Genomic DNA, 18,792 nt, shown 5'->3' with positions numbered 1-18,792 from the left:
GCTTCCATGTACAGGTGAGGACACCCAGCACCCAGTGGGCACTGACAGCTGCTTTGTCGGGACGCTCAGAGCTGCTCAGGCTCACGGGGACCAGTTGGAAAACAGAATGCTGGCCCTGTAATACCTGGACCAGAAAACACCAGCTGGTTAGGTGGCATGTTTTATCCCTGTGGGAAAATCTATATGAATATTAAATTCGTGTAAAAAAAAGTCTCTTTTTAAATTACAGAAGTAATACTTTCTCACTGTCAAAAAACCCCAAAAACCTTGAAATGCAGAAATACATAAATGCACGTAATTGTACTGTCGTAGATAATTGTAACAATTTAGGATGTATGCAGGTGTAACAAACACATCATTTTGTTACCTGCCTCTTCTCTTACACACACCCTGAATATCTCCCTGTGTTTACACATGTCCATCCGTTTTCTAACGTCTGTGCTGCCCATGGCCTGGTGTGTTATTGTGAGTCAGAATCCAATCAGGAGACAGAAAGCACATGGTGATCTGAACAGGGAAAGTTTAATACAAAGAATCATCAACTTTCACAGTTGCCTGCGAAGGGCTAGAGAGAAGTCTAGAGGAGACAGCTGTAGCAGAGAGAGGGAAGAGCCGCTCCCCTACACTTAACGCATACATAGGGCACCCAAGGGAAGAAACACATTTGGAGGGTCACCCAAGGCCCAGATGCAATGCTGGGGATGGCGTCGCAGTGGCCCACGGGCTAGTGGAGAAGTTAGCTGTGTCGTGCTAACAGAACTCACCGGAAAGCTGCCCTATCCAGGGGAGTGCCGGAAGAAGCCACCCGTGGGAAGTGCTGGCTGGCCATTTAGAGAAAGGGAAGTGGGTGCGGGGGCGTGGGGGCGGGGTCGGGCGGAGAGCAGAAAGGACAGAGAGAGGGATGGAGACAGCCCTGGGATGAGGCACCCAGGCCCCTCCCTCCTCCGTGTGTCTCCAGCGCCCTCTGCTGGTGAAGCTCATCGTTGCGCCCCTGGCAAGGGGCAGGTGGTGCAGGTACGCAGGTGGAGGGGAAGTGCAGCTGAGAGGCACGCTGCTAACAGGAGCCTGGAGCACACGGTTGGGGAGGAGTCCGGCTCCTGCAGTGGCTTTTGCTTTGTGGTGGGCATTAAAAGCCTCTGGACACTTGTGGAAAAGGCCCCACGCCAGCCCCCAATTCTAATGCAGTGGCTCTAGGCTGGGGCCCAAGGTCTGTGTTCTTAACAAGCACTTTGGAAAGTGTGATGTGGGTGATCCTTGGACAACACATCAGAATCTCTGGCTTTTAGTGGTTTGGTTCTCGACTCTGTCATTTCCAGGTTACGAGAGGCTTTCCTAAGTTATTTAACCCCGCCTGTGCTCAGTCTGAGCGCACCTCTCATCAGATTCTTACAGGGATTAAATTCCGTCACAGTGGGAAGCACAGCACCCTCCATAAGTGCTGGCTGATAATCCTGTCTAAAGGCCAAAGCTGTGAAGCTCTGTGAGCCCCGTGCTCCCTCCTGCGCCCAGCAATAATTGGCCAAGGAGACCAGAGGCTGAAGTCGTTTGGTCGAGATACCAGTCCCTTGGTTGGAGCTGCCAGATTCATGGACACTGTCCCCTGCCTTCCTCTGATCCCAGTCATGCCCTCCCACCCCACTGTGCTTTCTCTTTCTCCTCCATCGCCCAATTTATCAAAAGACAGCTCTCTACACACCTTCTCCCTTCCCTCATTTGACGGCGTCCCCTGAACCCACTGCACTTTGGCTCGCTCCGTCTCCATGACTCCCCCAAGCCGCTGACCTTCATCCTGACAGGCACAGTGGATGATGTTCTGGCTTCATCTTCTGTGGCTTCTCAGGAGCCTCCACACAGAGGATTGCTCCTGCTGTCTTAAAATCCATCTCCCTCCTGGCTTCATGACATCTCGTGCTCCTTGTCTCCTCATGCCTCTCTGGGTAACCCTTCTTCATCTCCTTTGCAGGCTCATCTTCCTCTCCCTGCCCAGTAAATGTTGGGGTCTCCAAGGCCGGTCTAGGCCCTTTGCTCTTCTATGTAGTCACGCCCTGCCCGCCTGCTTCCAGGACCCTTTGTTGTGTGTTACACCCAGCAGGTATATGGGTACATATGGACTGCCCACTGTCTCTTCCTGTGGTAGCAGCCAGAGAATCTTGTCAAAACACGAAGTAGTATCTAGTAGTATCCCTGTCTGCCCCCCATGGGCCCCCACACCCTTTTTACTTAGATCTCTTCACTGGTTTCCTATAGCCTACCAGACCTGCTGGCCATTCTCCAGCCACACCGGGGTTCTCTTACTTCTTCAACTGCATGATGTTCCCTTCTGCCGCTGGACCTATGCACATGTTATTCTCCCTCCCTATCCTCTAATGTCTATTATACATAAAGGAGGTGGAAGGAGGGGTTGTGTGTTTGACTTTTTAATGTTTTATATGTTCAAATATATCTGAAAGGAAACATACCCAGTTGATAACCATGGTTACCTCTTGGGAGGGGAAAGGTTCAGAGGATTAGGATCATGGGGGAGTTTTGATTTATCTGTATTACTAGCATTTTTGACAGCAAGACTGTGCTCACATGGTGTGGCTTCTCTATGAGGATGGGGGTGGTGCCTAACGTGGCATCCTGTACACAGGAGGATGCCCAGGATGGGAGACTTCTGCTGTTACCTGAATAGTTTATACCACTTGTCTGGCAGACTGTAGAAATGAGAAGGGGAAGGAGTCTGGAAATGTTTTTGAGAAATGATCAATGAAAAAACAGGAAATAAAATATATACCCAGAGCCCAACGTACTGTACATACATTAAGTACCAAAGTGAACTTGGGTGATGCCGAGTCTGGCTCTTTTTTCTGAAAAGTTGGTGACTAAGATACAATAGAGATGATGATTTTCTTTAGGAAACTAGGTGAATTGCCTTTTTTTTTTTTTTTTTTTTTTGATATTTATTTGACAGAGACACAGCGAGAGAGGGAACACAAGCAGAGGGAGAAGCAGGCTCCCCGCTGAGCACGGAGCCCGATGTGGGGCTCGATCCCAGGACCCTGGGACCATGACCTGAGCCGAAGGCAGACGCTTAATGACTGAGCCACCCAGGCGCCCCTGAATTGCCCTTTTTAAAACGTTTTATCATGAGACCTTTCAAACGTACAAAAGTAAAGAAAGTGGTCAGAGGAAATCCCGTGTGGCTACCACCCACCCTCTATTGCCAGCAGCATTTTGCCATTCTTCTTCGTGAATCCCCTCCCCTTCCCCAGTTTCGTCTGGTGAAGAATTTAAGGGGAGAGACATCCAAGAGTTCATTAAATATGAAGGCAGTAGGTCTGATGCAGAATTGTAAGGTACCAAAGCAAAGACTATTGCAACAATAAATAAACAATAAAAAAAAGAACAATAAATAAAAATGCAAAATCTTGGGGCACCTGGGTGGCTCAGTCATTAAGCGTCTGCCTTCGGCTCAGGTCATGATCCCAGGGTCCTGGGATCGAGTCCCACATCGGGCTCCCTGCTCAGCGGGAAGCCCGCTTCTCCCTCTCCCACTCCCCCTGCTTGTGTTCCCTCTCTTGCTGTGTCTCTCTCTGTCAAGTAAATAAATAAAATCTTTAAAAAAAAAATAAATAAAAATGCAAAATCTTTTTGTATCAGTTTAAACATTTGCTCATCAGATGCTCACCTACTGTGTGCCAGAGATGACGGAGCCATGGGCCCCTCCCCTCCCATCCCATTTGCAGGGCAGGACGTGCAGCTGGGGAGCTGTAGTCCGGGGCGGAGGCGCAGGGCAGAAGTAGCACAAAGGCCAGGAGAGCAGTCAACATTGCCGGCCAGAAAAGGTGGCAGGTAGAGGAGGCTTTGTTAGGCCGTATTTGGAAAGACAAGGCAGGATTTCAATGGGTGTGCCAGTCTAGACTGCCCCAGGACATTTGATCAGATGTTTAGTTACAGATAGTGGGGCAAGATGACATTTCGGTCAAAAATAATTTCTTCAGTGGTTATCGTTCAAGTGTTGGTACAAATTGTGATGAACCAGGAAGTAGATTTATAATCTTTTATGATTTTTGTCCGTGTTTCTGAATTCTCTTGGATTTTGCATATTTGTTTCTAATTTATTTTCATCCAGTTATTTTTGCTCTGTAAATTGACTGTAGAAACTAACAACAACCAACTTTTCACGATGACAAAGGGCACAAGGCACACTAGGGCATAAGATTACCCTCCTCAGGGAGTGCCTTCATCCCGAATGTGTATTTGTAAATGGAGAGTAACTGAGCAAGATTTGTTTGCTTTTGTATCGCCAAGGTGGTTTGCTTCAAGGAACAACTATTTGTCTGACCAGGTCAGATGCTACTTCTAGGCAGAGAGGAGTGGAGCCTTGGCACATCTGGGGACAGCGGGTGGTACATTTGGGGCACATTTGGGTAATAGGGGATAGGGCCGTGTCGGAAAGGCAGGGAGGGCTCAGAGTCACTCCCAAGGACTTGGCCCTGGTTCTGTAATCATGGGAGCCACTGGAGGTGCTCCCAAATTAACAGAAGAGAGATGAGCAGTTCAGTCAGGCCCCCTGCCTTATCCGGACCAGCTTGCTGTGTAACCTTGTGAAGGCTGTCCCCACCCCGGGCCTTGTTCAGCTCATCGGTAGAAGGCAAGTTCCTATGATCATGCTCTTCTGAGTTGTCACATGTCTTTATCTGCTTTAAAAAAAGTTTTCCTCTCTCTTTTTTTTTAATCAGATGATAAACATTCTGTTCTGAATTTAAAGGTAAGATTCATTTTTTTAAAAACCAGTTTTCTCAATAAATAGAATTTCCGCCATAATTTAAAAAAATTTTTTGTGATTTATTGAGGGAGGGGGGACACCTTGCCTTAAGAGTCCTTTCCCATTAAATGTTGTTTTTTTTTTTTTTTTTTTTTTTTAATACTTTTGAGGGGTACCTGAGTGGCTCAGTTGATTAAGTATCTGACTCTTGATTTTGGCTCAGATCATGATCTCAGGGTTGTGAGATTGAGCCCTGCATTGGGCTCTGCACTAAGCACAGAGTCTGCTTAAAATTCTCTCCCTCTCCCTCTGCTCCTACCCCCCCAAACACGTGTGTGTGCACATGCGCCTGCAGGTGCATGCACTCTCTCTCTAAAAAAAATAATAAAATAAAATACTTCTGAAATATGAAGAAACTCAGATTTTCCATAGTTTAAAAATGAATGTAATGCATTGAGTGGTTAGAAATCACATATGTAATTTGCAGAATGAATAGACAAACAAATTTGCAAATGTGGAAATAGTTTTTTCCCTTTTTTTGCAAACATGGAAATAGTTTTAACTTAGGTTTTAATCCTGCAATGTCATAGGAATTTAAAAATTAAAGATTTCTCAGTAGAGTTCATTTATAACCTTATTTACTTTTTCAGCAGAAATTAGAAACTTAATATCAGACCGATGTGTAATGGAAAAATGAACGATGTGCAATGGAAAAATGAACAAAAGTTCATAGCTTTCCCTTTCCTCTAACTTTTGGGTTGAAAAGAAAGATCATACTCTTTTCTCAACCCAACTTAGAAATGTGCTTCTCTATGGCATATGGGGTCTTTTTGTCTATCCCAGTTAGAGTTTGCTTGTGCATCTCTGCTCAGCACCTGCAGTCCTGTCTCATGCTTCTGAACGTGAACTGATGGCCTGTCCCTCGTGAGACCTACATGTGAAAACACAGTGGCTGAACTCACAGGCAAAAAGTCAGGAAGAAAGCCTGAACAGGACTTCCTTTAGTGCCTCAGAGAAGCCACCACAAGGGCAAGACCCTTACAGTCTAAGTTTCAGTTAAAAGAAACAATGGATATTAAGAGTTTCTAAAGCTAAAGCAGACTAAGAAGTACAAGAGCCAAAGTGAAGAGAAAAAAGTGTATTTAAATATTTGATATACGATGACCCAGCTGCTCATGCCAATCCCGTTTTAGAAGATGCTAAGACTCTTAATTCATAACTCATGTTTTTTCTTCCCTAGGATGAAAAACCACCATTATGTGAAAAGCCTCCACCCTCCCCAGGTATTTGCCTTTTGAATTTAATTATGATGAAAAGCTTATAATTTCGGAGAATGCCCAGAATCGTCTTGTCTAAAATAAAGGTCACTTTTTTTCCCCTGTAAAGGCTGTTGCTTCTGTCCCGTTACTGAAATTGGGAAAGGGGCACCTGCTGAACTTCCATGTTTGCTCTAAAAGAGAGGGTGTAAACGTTCAGACAGTGAATGGTGGATGGATGTCCCCATGGGATGTGCTCAGACACTGGGAGGCCAGTGTCTGCAAATGGGGGCCACTTTGTGTCCCCATCACGTGCCAGGGCCAAGCCCAGGCCAGGAAGCACTCTGGCACTTTTCTAGCTGACCTCTCCTGGCATATTTTAGGCCATAGCTCCCATCTTCAATCCAGTCTCAAACATTTTCTTTCTGGGACGCCTCCGAGTTCCCCTCTTGTTTTCAGTGGAGCTGTGGAGTTACTCATTTCTTAGACTACCCTTTCATGTCCTAGGGATTGGATAGGATGTATCAGGGGTCGGGGAGGCTTATCTGGAGCCGCCGGTCCTACCGCTAGCCCTTGCCTGCCCCCTTGCGTTGTGGGCCAATCCACTGTCTGGAGCCACCAGTCCTCCCACCCTGGTCTGCCCCCAAGAAGCTCTGCTTCTGCCTCCACCTTCAGTCGGAGGCATGCCCTGGCCGGGGAGCCCATTGTGGTCCTTACCTCCTTTGACTTCTGTCAGCATATCTCTCCATGGAACATCGTTCTCTGTTCTCCTCCAATCTCTCTTGCTAAAACTCCTTCTTAAAATCCTTTGTGACCTCTGGCGTCTCCTCTCCCTGATGTCCACAGCTGCTCGGTGTCTCCAGCTGAGGCCGCCTTCAGAGCATGGCCCGTGTCCTAAACTGAGCTCGCCTTCCCTGCTGCATTTGTGTTCCTTGTCGGGCTAAGTGTCTTCCAGACCACAGGTGGCTGTAGGCCTCCTTGATTTGCCCCTCCCTCACTGCCCACACCCAGTCAGCTGCTGAGCCCTGTCGGGGTTGAGCCCCTGAGTCCTTCATCTGTCCCTTCCTCTCTGCCCCCGCTCTGGGGGCCTCCAGACTGGCTTCCCTGCCTCTGGGCTGGGCTTCACTCCCGGTCACTTTCTTCACTGCTAGCCGCAGGGGCTCATCTGAGAGTAGAGACTTCTTTTTCACACCTCTGCTTAAAAGCCTTTCCTGGCTCCTGGTGGCCTGCAGGACAGAACCTCTGCTTTCCGTATTATGATATGCAAGGGCCTCGCTGGGCTCCTGCCTCTCCCTCTCCCACCTCTTTCCCTGTGGCTTACTGTGGCCTCGGCAGATCAGCCGCTCTCTCCTGAACTGGCCGTTCTCCTTGCAGGGACTGAAGGACCTAGCACGAGGCCTGACATGAAGAAGTGACTCGGGTGGTTGTTTCTTTGTTTTTTGTGTTTTTTTTGTAAAGTCTTTTATAATTTTGATGTAAAATTGTAAAAATTAAAATTTAAAAACTTTTTCTCTGTACCTTTCCAGATATAACTGGTAGAACACAGCGACGATGTATAGAAATAACCAAAGAAAAGTTCAAGGAATTAAAAGAAGAAAATTTGTTTCTAAGCAATGCAAATCAAACCCTTACTCTTGAACTTAACCTAATAAAACAAGCAATGAAAGAACTACAATTAAAACTGAAAAGAACGGAAAAAGAAAACCGAAAGTTGAAAGAGGCTGAGAAAGCCTCCCCTCAGGAAGGTGGGGATAACTACACAGTTCTTTTATTAAAGGAATAAACAAGAATTCACTAATTTTCTTATTTATTTGAAAGCTAGTATTTTATGTTGTAATATTTGCTTATGTTGTTGATATTGCATTATAATATTTAAGGTTCTTCCATTAATATCCTTGTTAAAATTTGATTTTATCTGCTATATCATTATTATGCCAAAGAAATTCCAATACTTCTTTTGGTTCTTTATGCTTAGCATAGTATCTTACATACATTTCATATCAGTTTTTTATTCCCATGAACAGCATATAAAAGTGCCTCTTCGTGAGATCAAGCCCCGCGTTGGGCTCTGCACTCTGTGTGGAGTCTGTTTGAGATTCTCTCTCTCCCTCTGCCCTATCCCCCCATCCCCACTCCCACACATGCACACACTCTCTCACTTTCTCTCTCTCTAAAATAAATAAATCTTTTAGAAAGTGCTGCTTTCTCCACATACTTAGCAGTGATAAGGATTACATTTTCCTTACTAATTTGACAAGCAAAAAGGTCAGGGAGGAAATCCTATTTTAATTTTATTTGTATTTATTTTACTATTGGTGAGCTTGAGTTTTTTTTTTTTTTTATATCTTTGCAGGTCATTTTCTTTCTCTTTCATAAATTTTCCCATTTTAATTTGAGGTACTGGGACGCCTGGGTGGCTCAGTTGCTTAAGCATCTGCCTTTGGTTCAGGTCATGATCCCAGGGTCCTGGGATTGAGTCCCGCATCAGGTTCCTTGCTCAGCGCAGAGCCTGCTTCTCCCTCTGCCTGCCGCCCTCCCTGCTTGTGCTCTCTCTCTCTCCCTTTCTCTCTCTCGTCTCTCTGACAAATAAATAAATTAAATCTTTATTTATTTTTTAAGATTTAGTTTATTTATTTGACAGAGCAAGAGAGCACAAGCAGGGGGAGCAGTAGAAGGAGAGGGAGAAGCAGGCTCCCTGCTGAGCAGGGAGCCCAATGTGGGGCTCAATCCCATGACCCCTGGGATTATGACCTGAGCCAAAGGCACTTAGCCCCGTGAATAAAATCTTTAAAAAAAAAAAAAAAAAGAAAAGAAAAAATGAATCCTTTTTTAAAATAAATAAATAAATAAATTGATATACCTTGATTTTTTTTTCTTACTGATTTATAGGAGCTCTTTACATGTTAGGGATTTTGGCCCTTTTTCATGTATGTAATGGTTTCTCCATTTGTTGATAACTCAGCTAAATATAGGATATTTTTCTGTTATGACTTATGCCCTTTCAAGTCCTTTTTAACTCTAAGGTTATATAAATATTCACTAATGTTTTCTGTATACATTGATCTATTTATAATATGGCCTTAAGAAAAGCATTGTAGTCTTCTTCAGACTCTGTATTTCTTGTGTTAGGCACATTTATTTCTGCAACTTTATATTATTTGTGCTATTACTTTTTGGAATCTATTTTCTGTTATGTTTTCTAATAGGACATTATTATTCTATGGAAAAGTTCTTAGATCTAATAAATTTTCCATTTATCTTATATGGCTTTCAAGGCGCATACTGTATATCATCTGAGACAATGACTTTTTCTTTCCAATCTAAAATTTGCATTTTATTTTATTTTATTTTTATTATTTTTTTAGATTTTATTTGTTTATTTGACAGAAAGAGACACAGCAGGAGAGGGAACACAAGCAGGGGATGTGGGAGAGGGAGAAGCAGGCTTCCCACAGAGCAGGGAGCCCAATGCAGGGCTCAATCCCAAGACCCTGGGATCATGACCTGAGCCGAAGGCAGACGCTTAACGACTGAGCCACCCAGGCACCCCTCATTTTATTTTAATTGTACATGCACAAATTTCCAAAACACTGTTGACTATTCAGCGTTAAAAAAAACTTAGTAACTTTTATTCATTAATATCTATACATCTGTCCTCCACTGGTTCTATGAGCCCAAAAGGGAAAAAAGGTCAGATGATTGGCAATTTATATAAAATCTTGATCAATTTGGTGTAAGTTCTTCTAATACTAATTTTTTTTTTTTTCAGTAGTTGCTGCCCCTGAGCTACTTTATCTAAGAAAACAAGCTCAAGAACTGGTGGATGAAAATGACGGGTTAAAAATGACTGTCCATCGTTTAAATGTAGAATTGAGTAGATATCAGACAAAATTCAGGCATTTGTCCAAGGAAGAGGTAATGTTTTCAATTTTAAAATGTCAGTTTTCTGATTTTTTAGGCTTTACTGTTGAATTGCTTTCTAATCTTGAAGGGTTCGTATTTATTATTATTTGGCATAAAAAAAAGCACATCCAAAACACAGTCTTTCTGGGGACCTTTCTGTGTCCTCCTTTCATCTCTTCCTTCCCTTCCCCCTTTCTCAAAAGCAATAAAGACTCTTTGTAAAACAAACAAACAAAACAAACAAAACCTGGGAACAATACAGAAGTATATAAAGTTAAGGAGTAAAAGTCCATGTCAGCGGCTCCATTCTTAGTCCTGTTCCTCAAGGGTATAGCTGTTGTTTGTTGGTGTACCTACTTTAGAAAGAAAGCAGACTAGTTTTCACAGGCCCCCCAAATCACCTAGCTCTCATAGCCAGTGGGACTTCAGTTCACGATTCCCACAGGACTAGCAAACAAAGAAGCAGTTTTGCAACAGGCGTGGGAGCACCCCTCTGTGGCCCTACACTGGGTTCAGCATAGGGGGAGCAGGCAGGAACACCCATGTCCTACTTCTTCCCTGGGAGGGGTTTGACTGCATACTTTCCCAGCTGCTGCCTGAGGTCTGGTTTCCAAGCAGCCTGCATCTAGGAGCTGAAGACAGTCTTCCCTTCCGGGAAAGTAATGAGCGGCTTCAACTCATTACTCCCTCAACTACTGGGAGCCACTAAGAACGAGGACAGTGGCTTAAACAGTCACAGATGTTTGAGAGGCAACCAGGAGCTCAGGCCGGGCTGATTGATGAGGCTCATTCATCTCTTAAGGAGACCAGTCTGTCAAAACTGGGAGAGGTGGGCTGTTTTTCCTAATGCACCAACACAGAAAGTCAAGGAAAATGCAGGAAAAGGGGAGTGTGTTCCAAACAAAAAGATCAGAAACTGATTTTAATGAAGTACAGATAAGTGATTTACTCAATAGAGAGTTCAAAATAACAGTCATAAAGATGCTCACCGAGGTCAAGAGAGCATGAACCAAGTGAGAATTTCAACAGAGATAGAAAAACTAAAAAGTACCAAACAGAAATCATAGAGCTAAAGACTATACTACCTCAACCGAAAAATTCAACAGAGGGGTTCAACCACAACCTAGAGCAAGTGGAAGAAAGAATCCATGAATTAAAGACAGGGCAGTGGAATTCATCTGCTCAGAGAAGCAAAAAGAAACTGAAAAAGAGTGATGGGCCACTATCAAGTGGATTACAGGGGTCCTAGAAGGAGGAGATTGAGAAAGGGGCAGAAAGCTTATTTAAGAAGCAAGGGCTACAGGGGCGCCTGGGTGGCTCAGTCATTAAGCATCTGCCTTCAGCTCAGGTCATGATCCTAGGGTCCTGGGATCGAGCCCCACATCGGGCTCCCTGGTCTGCGGGAAGCCTGCTTCTCCCCCTCCCACTCTCCCTGCTTGTGTTCCCTCTCTCGCTGTGTCTCTCTCTGTCAAATAAAATCTTAAAAAAAAAAAAAAAGTAAGGGCTACAAATTTCTTTTACCTGGGGAAAGAAACAGACATCCAGATCTAGGAAGTTCAGAAAGTTCCAAATAAGAACCCAAAGACACCCACATCAAAACACATTATAATTTAATAACACATATAATTTAATAATTGTCCAAAAATTAAAGACAAGGAAACAATCTTAAAAGCAGCAAGAGAAAAACAACTTATTACACACAAAGGAACTCCCATAGGACTATCAGCAGATTTTTTAGCAGAAACTTTACAGGCCGGAAGGGAGTAGCTGGTATATTCAAAGTGCTAAAAACAGAAACAAAAAAACTGCCAACCAAGAATAACTGACAAAGCTATCCTTCCAAAATGAAGGACAGAGAGTTTTCCAGACAAGCATAAGCTGAAGGAGTTCATCACCACTAAACCGGCCTTAAAGAGACTTCTCTAAGCTAAAATGAACAGGAAAGTTAATAATAAGAAAACATAAGAGAACTAATAAATTAATCCAGCAAATTTGCAGGATAAAAAAATCAATATACAAAAATCAGCTTTGTTTCTAGACACTAACAACAAACTATTGGAAAAAGGAATTAACAAAAAAAAATTTCATTTATAATAGCATCAAAGAGAATAAAATACTTTGGAATAAATCTACAAAGGAGGTAAAATATCTGTACACCAAAAAAAAAAATTAAATAAAACACTGATGAAAGAAATTGAAGAAGACACAAATAAATGGAAAGATTTTCTGTGCTCATAGATTGGAAAGAATATTACTAAAATGTCCATACTACTCAAAGTAATCTACATATTCAATGCAGTCCTTTCAAAATCCCAATGGCATTTTTCACAGAAATAGATAAAACAATTCTAAAATTTGTATGGAATCACAAAAGACCCTGAATAGCCAAAGCAATCTTGAGAAGAACAAAGCTGGAGACCTCACACTTCCTGATTTTAAGCTATTACAAAACCATAGTAAGCAAAAACAGCATGATACCGGCATAAAAACAAACAGACCAATGGAACAGAATTTAGGGTCTAGAAATAAACCCATGCATATATGCTTACTTTATTTTTGACAAAGGAGCCAAGAATATAGTATGAGGAAAAGACAGTCTCTTCAATAAATGATGGAAAAACTGGATGTCCACATGCAAAAGAATGAAACTGGACCCCTATCTTACACTGCACCCCAAAATCAACTGGAAATGAATTAAGGACTTGAGTGTAAGACCCGAAATCATAAAACTCCTTGACATCAGTCTTTTTTTTTTTTTTTTTTGAGAGAGAGAGAGCACCAGTTTGGTGGTGGGGGGGGTGCTGGTGGCAGAGGCAGAAGGAGGAGCAGACTCCCTGCTGAGCAGGGAGCCCGACGTGGGGCTCAATGTCAGGACACTGGGACCATGACCTGAACCAAGGGCAGACACTTAACTGACAGAGCCTACCAGGCGCCCCTTGACATCAGTCTTGATGGTGATTTTTTGGATTTGACACCAAAAGCGATGGCACTGAAAGCAAAAATAAACCAATGGGGCTCATCAAACTTCTCAGCAAAGGTAAGCATCATCAAAATGAAAAGGCAGCCTATGGAAGGGGAGAAAACATTTGCAAACCACATGTCCAGTAATGGATTAATATCCAAAAAATACAAGGAACTCATACAATTCAATAGCACAAAAATAAATAATTTAAAAATGGGCAACAGCCCTAAATAGCCATTTTTCCAAAGAAGACCTACGGATGACCAACAGGTGCTCAACATCATTAATCAGCAAGGAAATGCAAATTAAAATCATAATTTGCTGTCACCTCATACCCGTTAGCATGTCTGTTATTAAAAAGAGAAGAGGTAGCAAGTGTTGGTGAGGGTGTGGAGAAAAGGAGCCCTCGCACACTGTCGGTGGGAATGCAAGCTGGTGCAGCCCCTGTGGAAGACAGTGTGGAGGTTCCTCAAGAAATTAGAAACAGAACTACCATATATTGAGCAATTCCGCTTCTGGGTAGATGTCCAGAGGAAACAAGATCACTATCTTGAAGAGATGTCTGTACTTGTATGTTTGTTGAAACATTATTTACAGTAGCCAAGGTAGGGAGACAGCCCACATGTCTGCCAGCAGATGAATGGATAAAGAAAATGTGATGTATATACAAAAATGTGATTGATATATATGTAATGTGGTGTATATACATACAGTGGACTATTACTCCGCCTTAAAAGAGAAGGTAGTACTGTCATTTGCAACAACACAGATGAACATGGAGGGCAATAAGCCGGACAAAGACAGACAAATACTGAATAGTATCACTTATATGTGGAATCTTAAAAAAAAAAAAAAAAAGTCAAACTTACAGAAACAGTACGGTGGTGGTTGCCATGGGCTGGGGGGTGGAGGAAATAGGGACAGGCTGGGGTACACACTTTCAGTTATGAGTAAGATCTGAGGATTAATGTAAAACGTGATGATTATAGTTGATCATGCTGTATCGTATAATTGAAATTTGCTAAGAGAGTAGAACTTAAATGTTCTCTCTCTCTTTTTTAAAGGTAAATATGTGAGGTGATGGGTGTGTACTTAGCTTGGTGGTGGGAATGCTTTCACAATGTAGGCATATATAAAGAGAGAAGAAAGCAGACTAGTTTTTACTTTAGAAGAGGTATTGCAGAATTCAGTTCAATAAACTCACCGAACAAACCACTGTGAGGAATAACAAGAGGAGCCAGAAGGTCAGGTTCTTGCTCTTAGAGAGTAGTGCATGTGAGGAATGGGGCGGGGTGGGGGGGGGGGCAGGCATCTGACATGTCAGGATACACAGCTGACTGGCCCCTGCTGGGATCAAGGTGGGAAGCCAGGGGCACATCTGTTCTCACGTGGCTCCTGGGAATTCAAGGCAGCTTCAAGAGCTTCTGATTTTAAGGTAGGACTTAAGTTTAAATTTTTAAATAACAGCATTGAGATGTAATTCACATATTCAATTCACCCATTTAAAGTGCACAGTTCAGTGATTTTTACTGTCTTCACAGAACCATGCAACCATCACTGCAGTCAGTTGTAAAACAAGTTCATCACAACAAGAAATTTCCTACCTGTTAGCAGTCACTCCCCATTTTCCCCCACCCCCTGCATTGGCTCCTGCAACCACGAAGCTACTTTCTGTCTCTGTGGATTTGCCTGTTCTGAACATTTCACATCAATAAGAGCGTACAACATGTGGTCTTTTGTGACTGACTTCTTTAATATAATATAATGTTTTTTTAACCACAGCAAAAAAATTAAAGTTCTTGGGATCACATGATCCAAAACAAGCTTCCTAGGCCAGGGCCTTCTGCAGGGCTGTGGGTGAGCCAGTTCTTTTTAAAAAGGATACAGACAGGCAGGCCCAGTGACAGGCCACTGCTTTCCCACACTGTTCTGCCCTGTGCAAATGCCACATTCTCCGTGACAGCCTTCCCTGATCACTCCAGTCAGATATGATCTCTTTCCCTCAAATCATCCCAGACTTTTGTTTGTACAGCTCTTAAGGCAGCTAGAACATTCTATCCTGTACTATGTTTTTGTGTGTAGTATATTATGTTCATTTGTGTGAGAAGACTTCTGCCTGTTGTTAGATCATAAAATCACGGCAAACCATTATGTTGTCATGTCCATAATGACTTAGAGAGTTCTCACTGTTTGCTGAATGAGTGATGAGATGAGGTTTTAAGGTGAATGTGTTACAAGGTTTTTCTTGAAGGAAGAATTATTCCATCAGGGCCATTGCTTCTGGGCCTGATGGAATATAACTGCTACCGGGTTGGCCCTCGTACTGTAAACGACTCGAAAACTAGACAGAACACATATTAATACTATTGACAGATGGCAGGCGGCACGGTGACCTTGGGCAGGAGAAAGATAAATAGGTGAGCCTTCTGTTGTTTGCCTCTGCCTTCAGTCTGTAGACAGTCTCTTCACAGGGCAGGGTGGAGCACCCGAAGCAGATTAGTATTCAACAAAAGAGAAGGATGAAACTCCTTGAGGCCAGGCAGAAAACAAGTTCAGGGAGCCGTGAGCCAAACAGTCAGCACTGGGAGACCTGTGGCTTGACAGCAAGGGAGAGAACTTGTGGAACACTGCAGCCTTGAGGAAAGAGCCCAGAAGGACTGTGCCTTGGTAGCTGGCTCGCCTAGCCTCTCAGTAAAGGTCACTACACACCCACCCTCAGCAGGTAAAAAGTGAGCCTCAAAAGTATCAAGTTGATCCATGAGCAATGTAAGAGCCTACAAAGAAGAAGGGAAAAAAACAAAAAAGCCCACACTCTTTAAAGGAAGACAACAAAATCCAGACCCTCCCACATATAACATTGCAAGAGTTCAGCATTCGATAAACAATAACTAGATATGTTCCAGATTTAAAAAGACTGAAAAGACTTGACAACTAAATGCAACATATAATACTGGATTGGATCTTTGACCAGAAAAGGACATTAGTGGGAAAATAGGCAAAATTTTAACATAGTCTAGATTAGATTATAGTATTGCATCAGTGTTGATTTCCTGGTTTTTATGATGTTACTGTGGTGGAGTAAATGAATGTTTTTAGGAAATATACACTGAAGTATTTTGAGGAAGAAGGGCATTATGTCTGCAAGTTACTCTCAGACATTTCAGAAAAAATTGTTTATATATATATATATATATATATATATATATATACGCATGCATGTCTAAGGCTTATTTGCAACAACATGGATGGAGCTAGAGGGTATAATAATGCTAAGCAAAATAAGTCAGAGAAAGACAATTACCATATGATTTCACTCATATGTGGAATTTAAGAAACAAAACAAATGAGCAAAGGGAAAAAAGAGAGAGACAACCCAAAAAACAGACTCTTAACTATAGAGAACAGACTGGTGGTTCCCAGAGGGGTGGGGGATGGGTGAAACAGGTGAAGGGGATTAAGCACTGAGTAATGTATAGAATTATTGAATCACTGTATTGTACCCCTGAAACTAATATAATACTGTGTTAACTACACTGTACTTAAAATTAAAAACTTCCTTAAAAAAAGGAATATCTAAGGCCTCAACTTTCAGAAGAAGCATTGTTTAATTTGCCTTCATTTGTGTTTTTTTCTTAGACTTTAAATATTGATGGCCTCCCATCAAAGGGCCCGACACCACCCTGGTTGGTAAGTAAAAGTTACTTAATTTCAGGCCCATATTTTCTGTGCTATAATTAAATACTTATTAAAAACCACTCCAAATGAAGTAAATTTTCTTAGCTTTTGAAAAATGTGCTGATTGTATTCAGATGTAAGACCTAAGTTAACCTTCTTTATTCCATTATGTTCAGTTGGATATAAAGTACCTGTCACCCTTGTTACTGGCCTATGAAGACCGAATGAAAGAGAAGGATGAGCTCAATGCCACCCTTCGGGTAAGCTGGCAGATGTCTCAGGACAAGGTTTATAAAAAATAAGACTGTTTAAAACTTTAAAGAAACATTTTAAAGATAGGTTTAAAGTAGATGTGCACAACATCTACTATGTTCTCAAATGTGGGAGGGAGGGAAGGAAGGGAGGGAGGGAAGGAAGAGAGGGAGGGAGGGAGGAAGGAAGGGAGGAGGGAAGGGAGGGAGGAAGGAAGGGAGGAGGGGAGGGAGGGAAGGAAGGGAGGAGGGGAGGGAGGGAAAGAAAAGAGGGAGGGAGGAGGGAAGGGAGGGAGGAAGGAAGGGAGGAGGGGAGGGAGGGAAGGAAGAGAGGGAGGGAGGAGGGAAGGGAGGGAGGGAGGAAGGAAAGAAAGAGCACAGTGGTACAGGTGGGTGGGAGAGAAGAAAGGAGAGAAAGAGAGAAGGAAGGAGGCCGGGAGGGAGGGGTCAGTGGAGCAGAAAGCGTGCATCGGGATAGATGGGAGAGGTGTGCAGGGATGGGATGGTGCTGCATCGGAAGCCCAGATTTCCCAGGCAGGCAGCCCCGTGTGGGCTGGGCTCTTGGGGTACAGACAGGACAGCAGTGGGGGACGCTCCTTTCCTGATGCTCTACAGCTGCAAACTCTACTATAGAAGGGACAATCAGGCAGACATGGGAAGGTAGTAAGCAGTGATGTTTTAGGCAGACCTAAATGCTTCATAGTTCTCTGAAGAGCTGACCCCAGGGAAGTCCAGTTCTGTTGGTAGTGGTGAGGGCGCCAGGTTTTTGTTGATTCTGCCTTGTTCACCTCTGTTTCATAGGAATGGCCTCTGGCAGCAGAGCTCACTCTCATTACACAGGTGGACAAGGCTACATGGGTGTGATAGATATGTCCCATCCTTTCCCTACTGCTCATGTAAGTGGCCAGAGATCTCTGGAGTCGGAAGGATCCAGAGAGAACAGTTTGGGTTTCCTGGGCTGTCTGGCTGGCAGGGTCTGTTAAGTCCCACAGCCTGCCTTTGTTACACTATCCCACGTACATGGTGCACATGATGCAGTTTTGAACCTTCTAGATTTTCTGTTGGACACTTAACTTTGTAAGAGAGTGAATTAATCTTACACTAATTAAGTAGCTATCAAGCCAAGTAATTAACAAATTAATTTGGTGCTCCTTCTAAAACAGGGTTCAGGAAACATTTTTTGTAAATGGTATTTAGTAAATATTTTAGGCTTTGTAGGCCACGGGGCCTCTGTTTGCAAAACCTCAGCTCCACAGTGGTAGCAAGAAAGCAGCTATAGACAAAGTGCAAATGAATGTCCGTGGCTGTGTTCCAATAAAACTTTATTTACAAAACAAGCAGCTGGCCTGCGGGCTTTAGTTTGCTGGAGCCCTGTTCTGTAAAAGAGCTGTCAGCCCACCCCCCACTCCAGCAACCCTCAGTTTGTTTCCTGAGATTAAGAATTCTTCATATCAGTGAGGTCATATGATACATGTCTTTCTCTGGGTGACTGGGTGATGGACACTGGGGAGGGTATGTGTTCTGGTAAGCGCTGTGAATTGTGCAGGACTGTTGAATCTCAGATCTGTACCTCTGAAACAAATAATGCAATATATGTTAAGAAAGAAAAAAAGAAGAAGAAGAATGTAGCAGGAGGGGAAGAATGAAGGGGGGGAAATCGGAGGGGGAGAAGAACCATGAGAGACGATGGACTCTGAAAAACAAACTGGGGGTTCTAGAGGGGAGGGGGTTGGGAGGATGGGTTAGCCTGGTGATGGGTATTGAGGAGGGCACGTTCTGCATGGAGCACTGGGTGTTATGCACAAACAATGAATCATGGAACACTATCTAAAACTAATGATGTAATGTATGGGGATTAACATAACAATAAAAAAAAAAAAAAGAGCTGTCAGCCATTGGGGAGTGTGTCTGAGCAGAAAGGTAAAAGAGAAGTTCCTTGGCATTGTTAAGCTAAACGGATATAAGCATAAATGTCTAAGAGCTGGGAGAAGAATA

At 43.2% G+C, this 18,792-nt stretch overlaps 1 protein-coding gene across 5 annotated transcripts in view; it reads left to right on the top strand.

Annotated features, from left to right (window-relative positions):
• CEP89 (centrosomal protein 89) overlaps positions 1–18,792 on the top strand; it is a 75,686-nt gene that overhangs the window by 19,291 nt on the left and 37,603 nt on the right. For 4 of the 5 annotated variants that reach the window (XM_078063800.1, XM_078063802.1, XM_078063803.1 and 1 more), the window contains 6 exons: positions 4,725–4,753; positions 5,991–6,033; positions 7,533–7,751; positions 9,776–9,921; positions 16,508–16,558; positions 16,723–16,806. In XM_078063800.1, coding sequence (XP_077919926.1) covers positions 4,725–4,753; positions 5,991–6,033; positions 7,533–7,751; positions 9,776–9,921; positions 16,508–16,558; positions 16,723–16,806 — 572 coding nt within the window. The remainder of the gene's footprint in view (positions 1–4,724; positions 4,754–5,990; positions 6,034–7,532; positions 7,752–9,775; positions 9,922–16,507; positions 16,559–16,722; positions 16,807–18,792) is intronic. The other variant, XM_078063801.1, reaches the window with a different exon arrangement.

Source organism: Halichoerus grypus, chromosome 15, assembly GCF_964656455.1.
Source record: "Halichoerus grypus chromosome 15, mHalGry1.hap1.1, whole genome shotgun sequence".
Taxonomy (NCBI): Eukaryota; Metazoa; Chordata; class Mammalia; order Carnivora; family Phocidae; genus Halichoerus; species Halichoerus grypus.
This window is presented reverse-complemented; position numbering and strand designations above follow the sequence as displayed.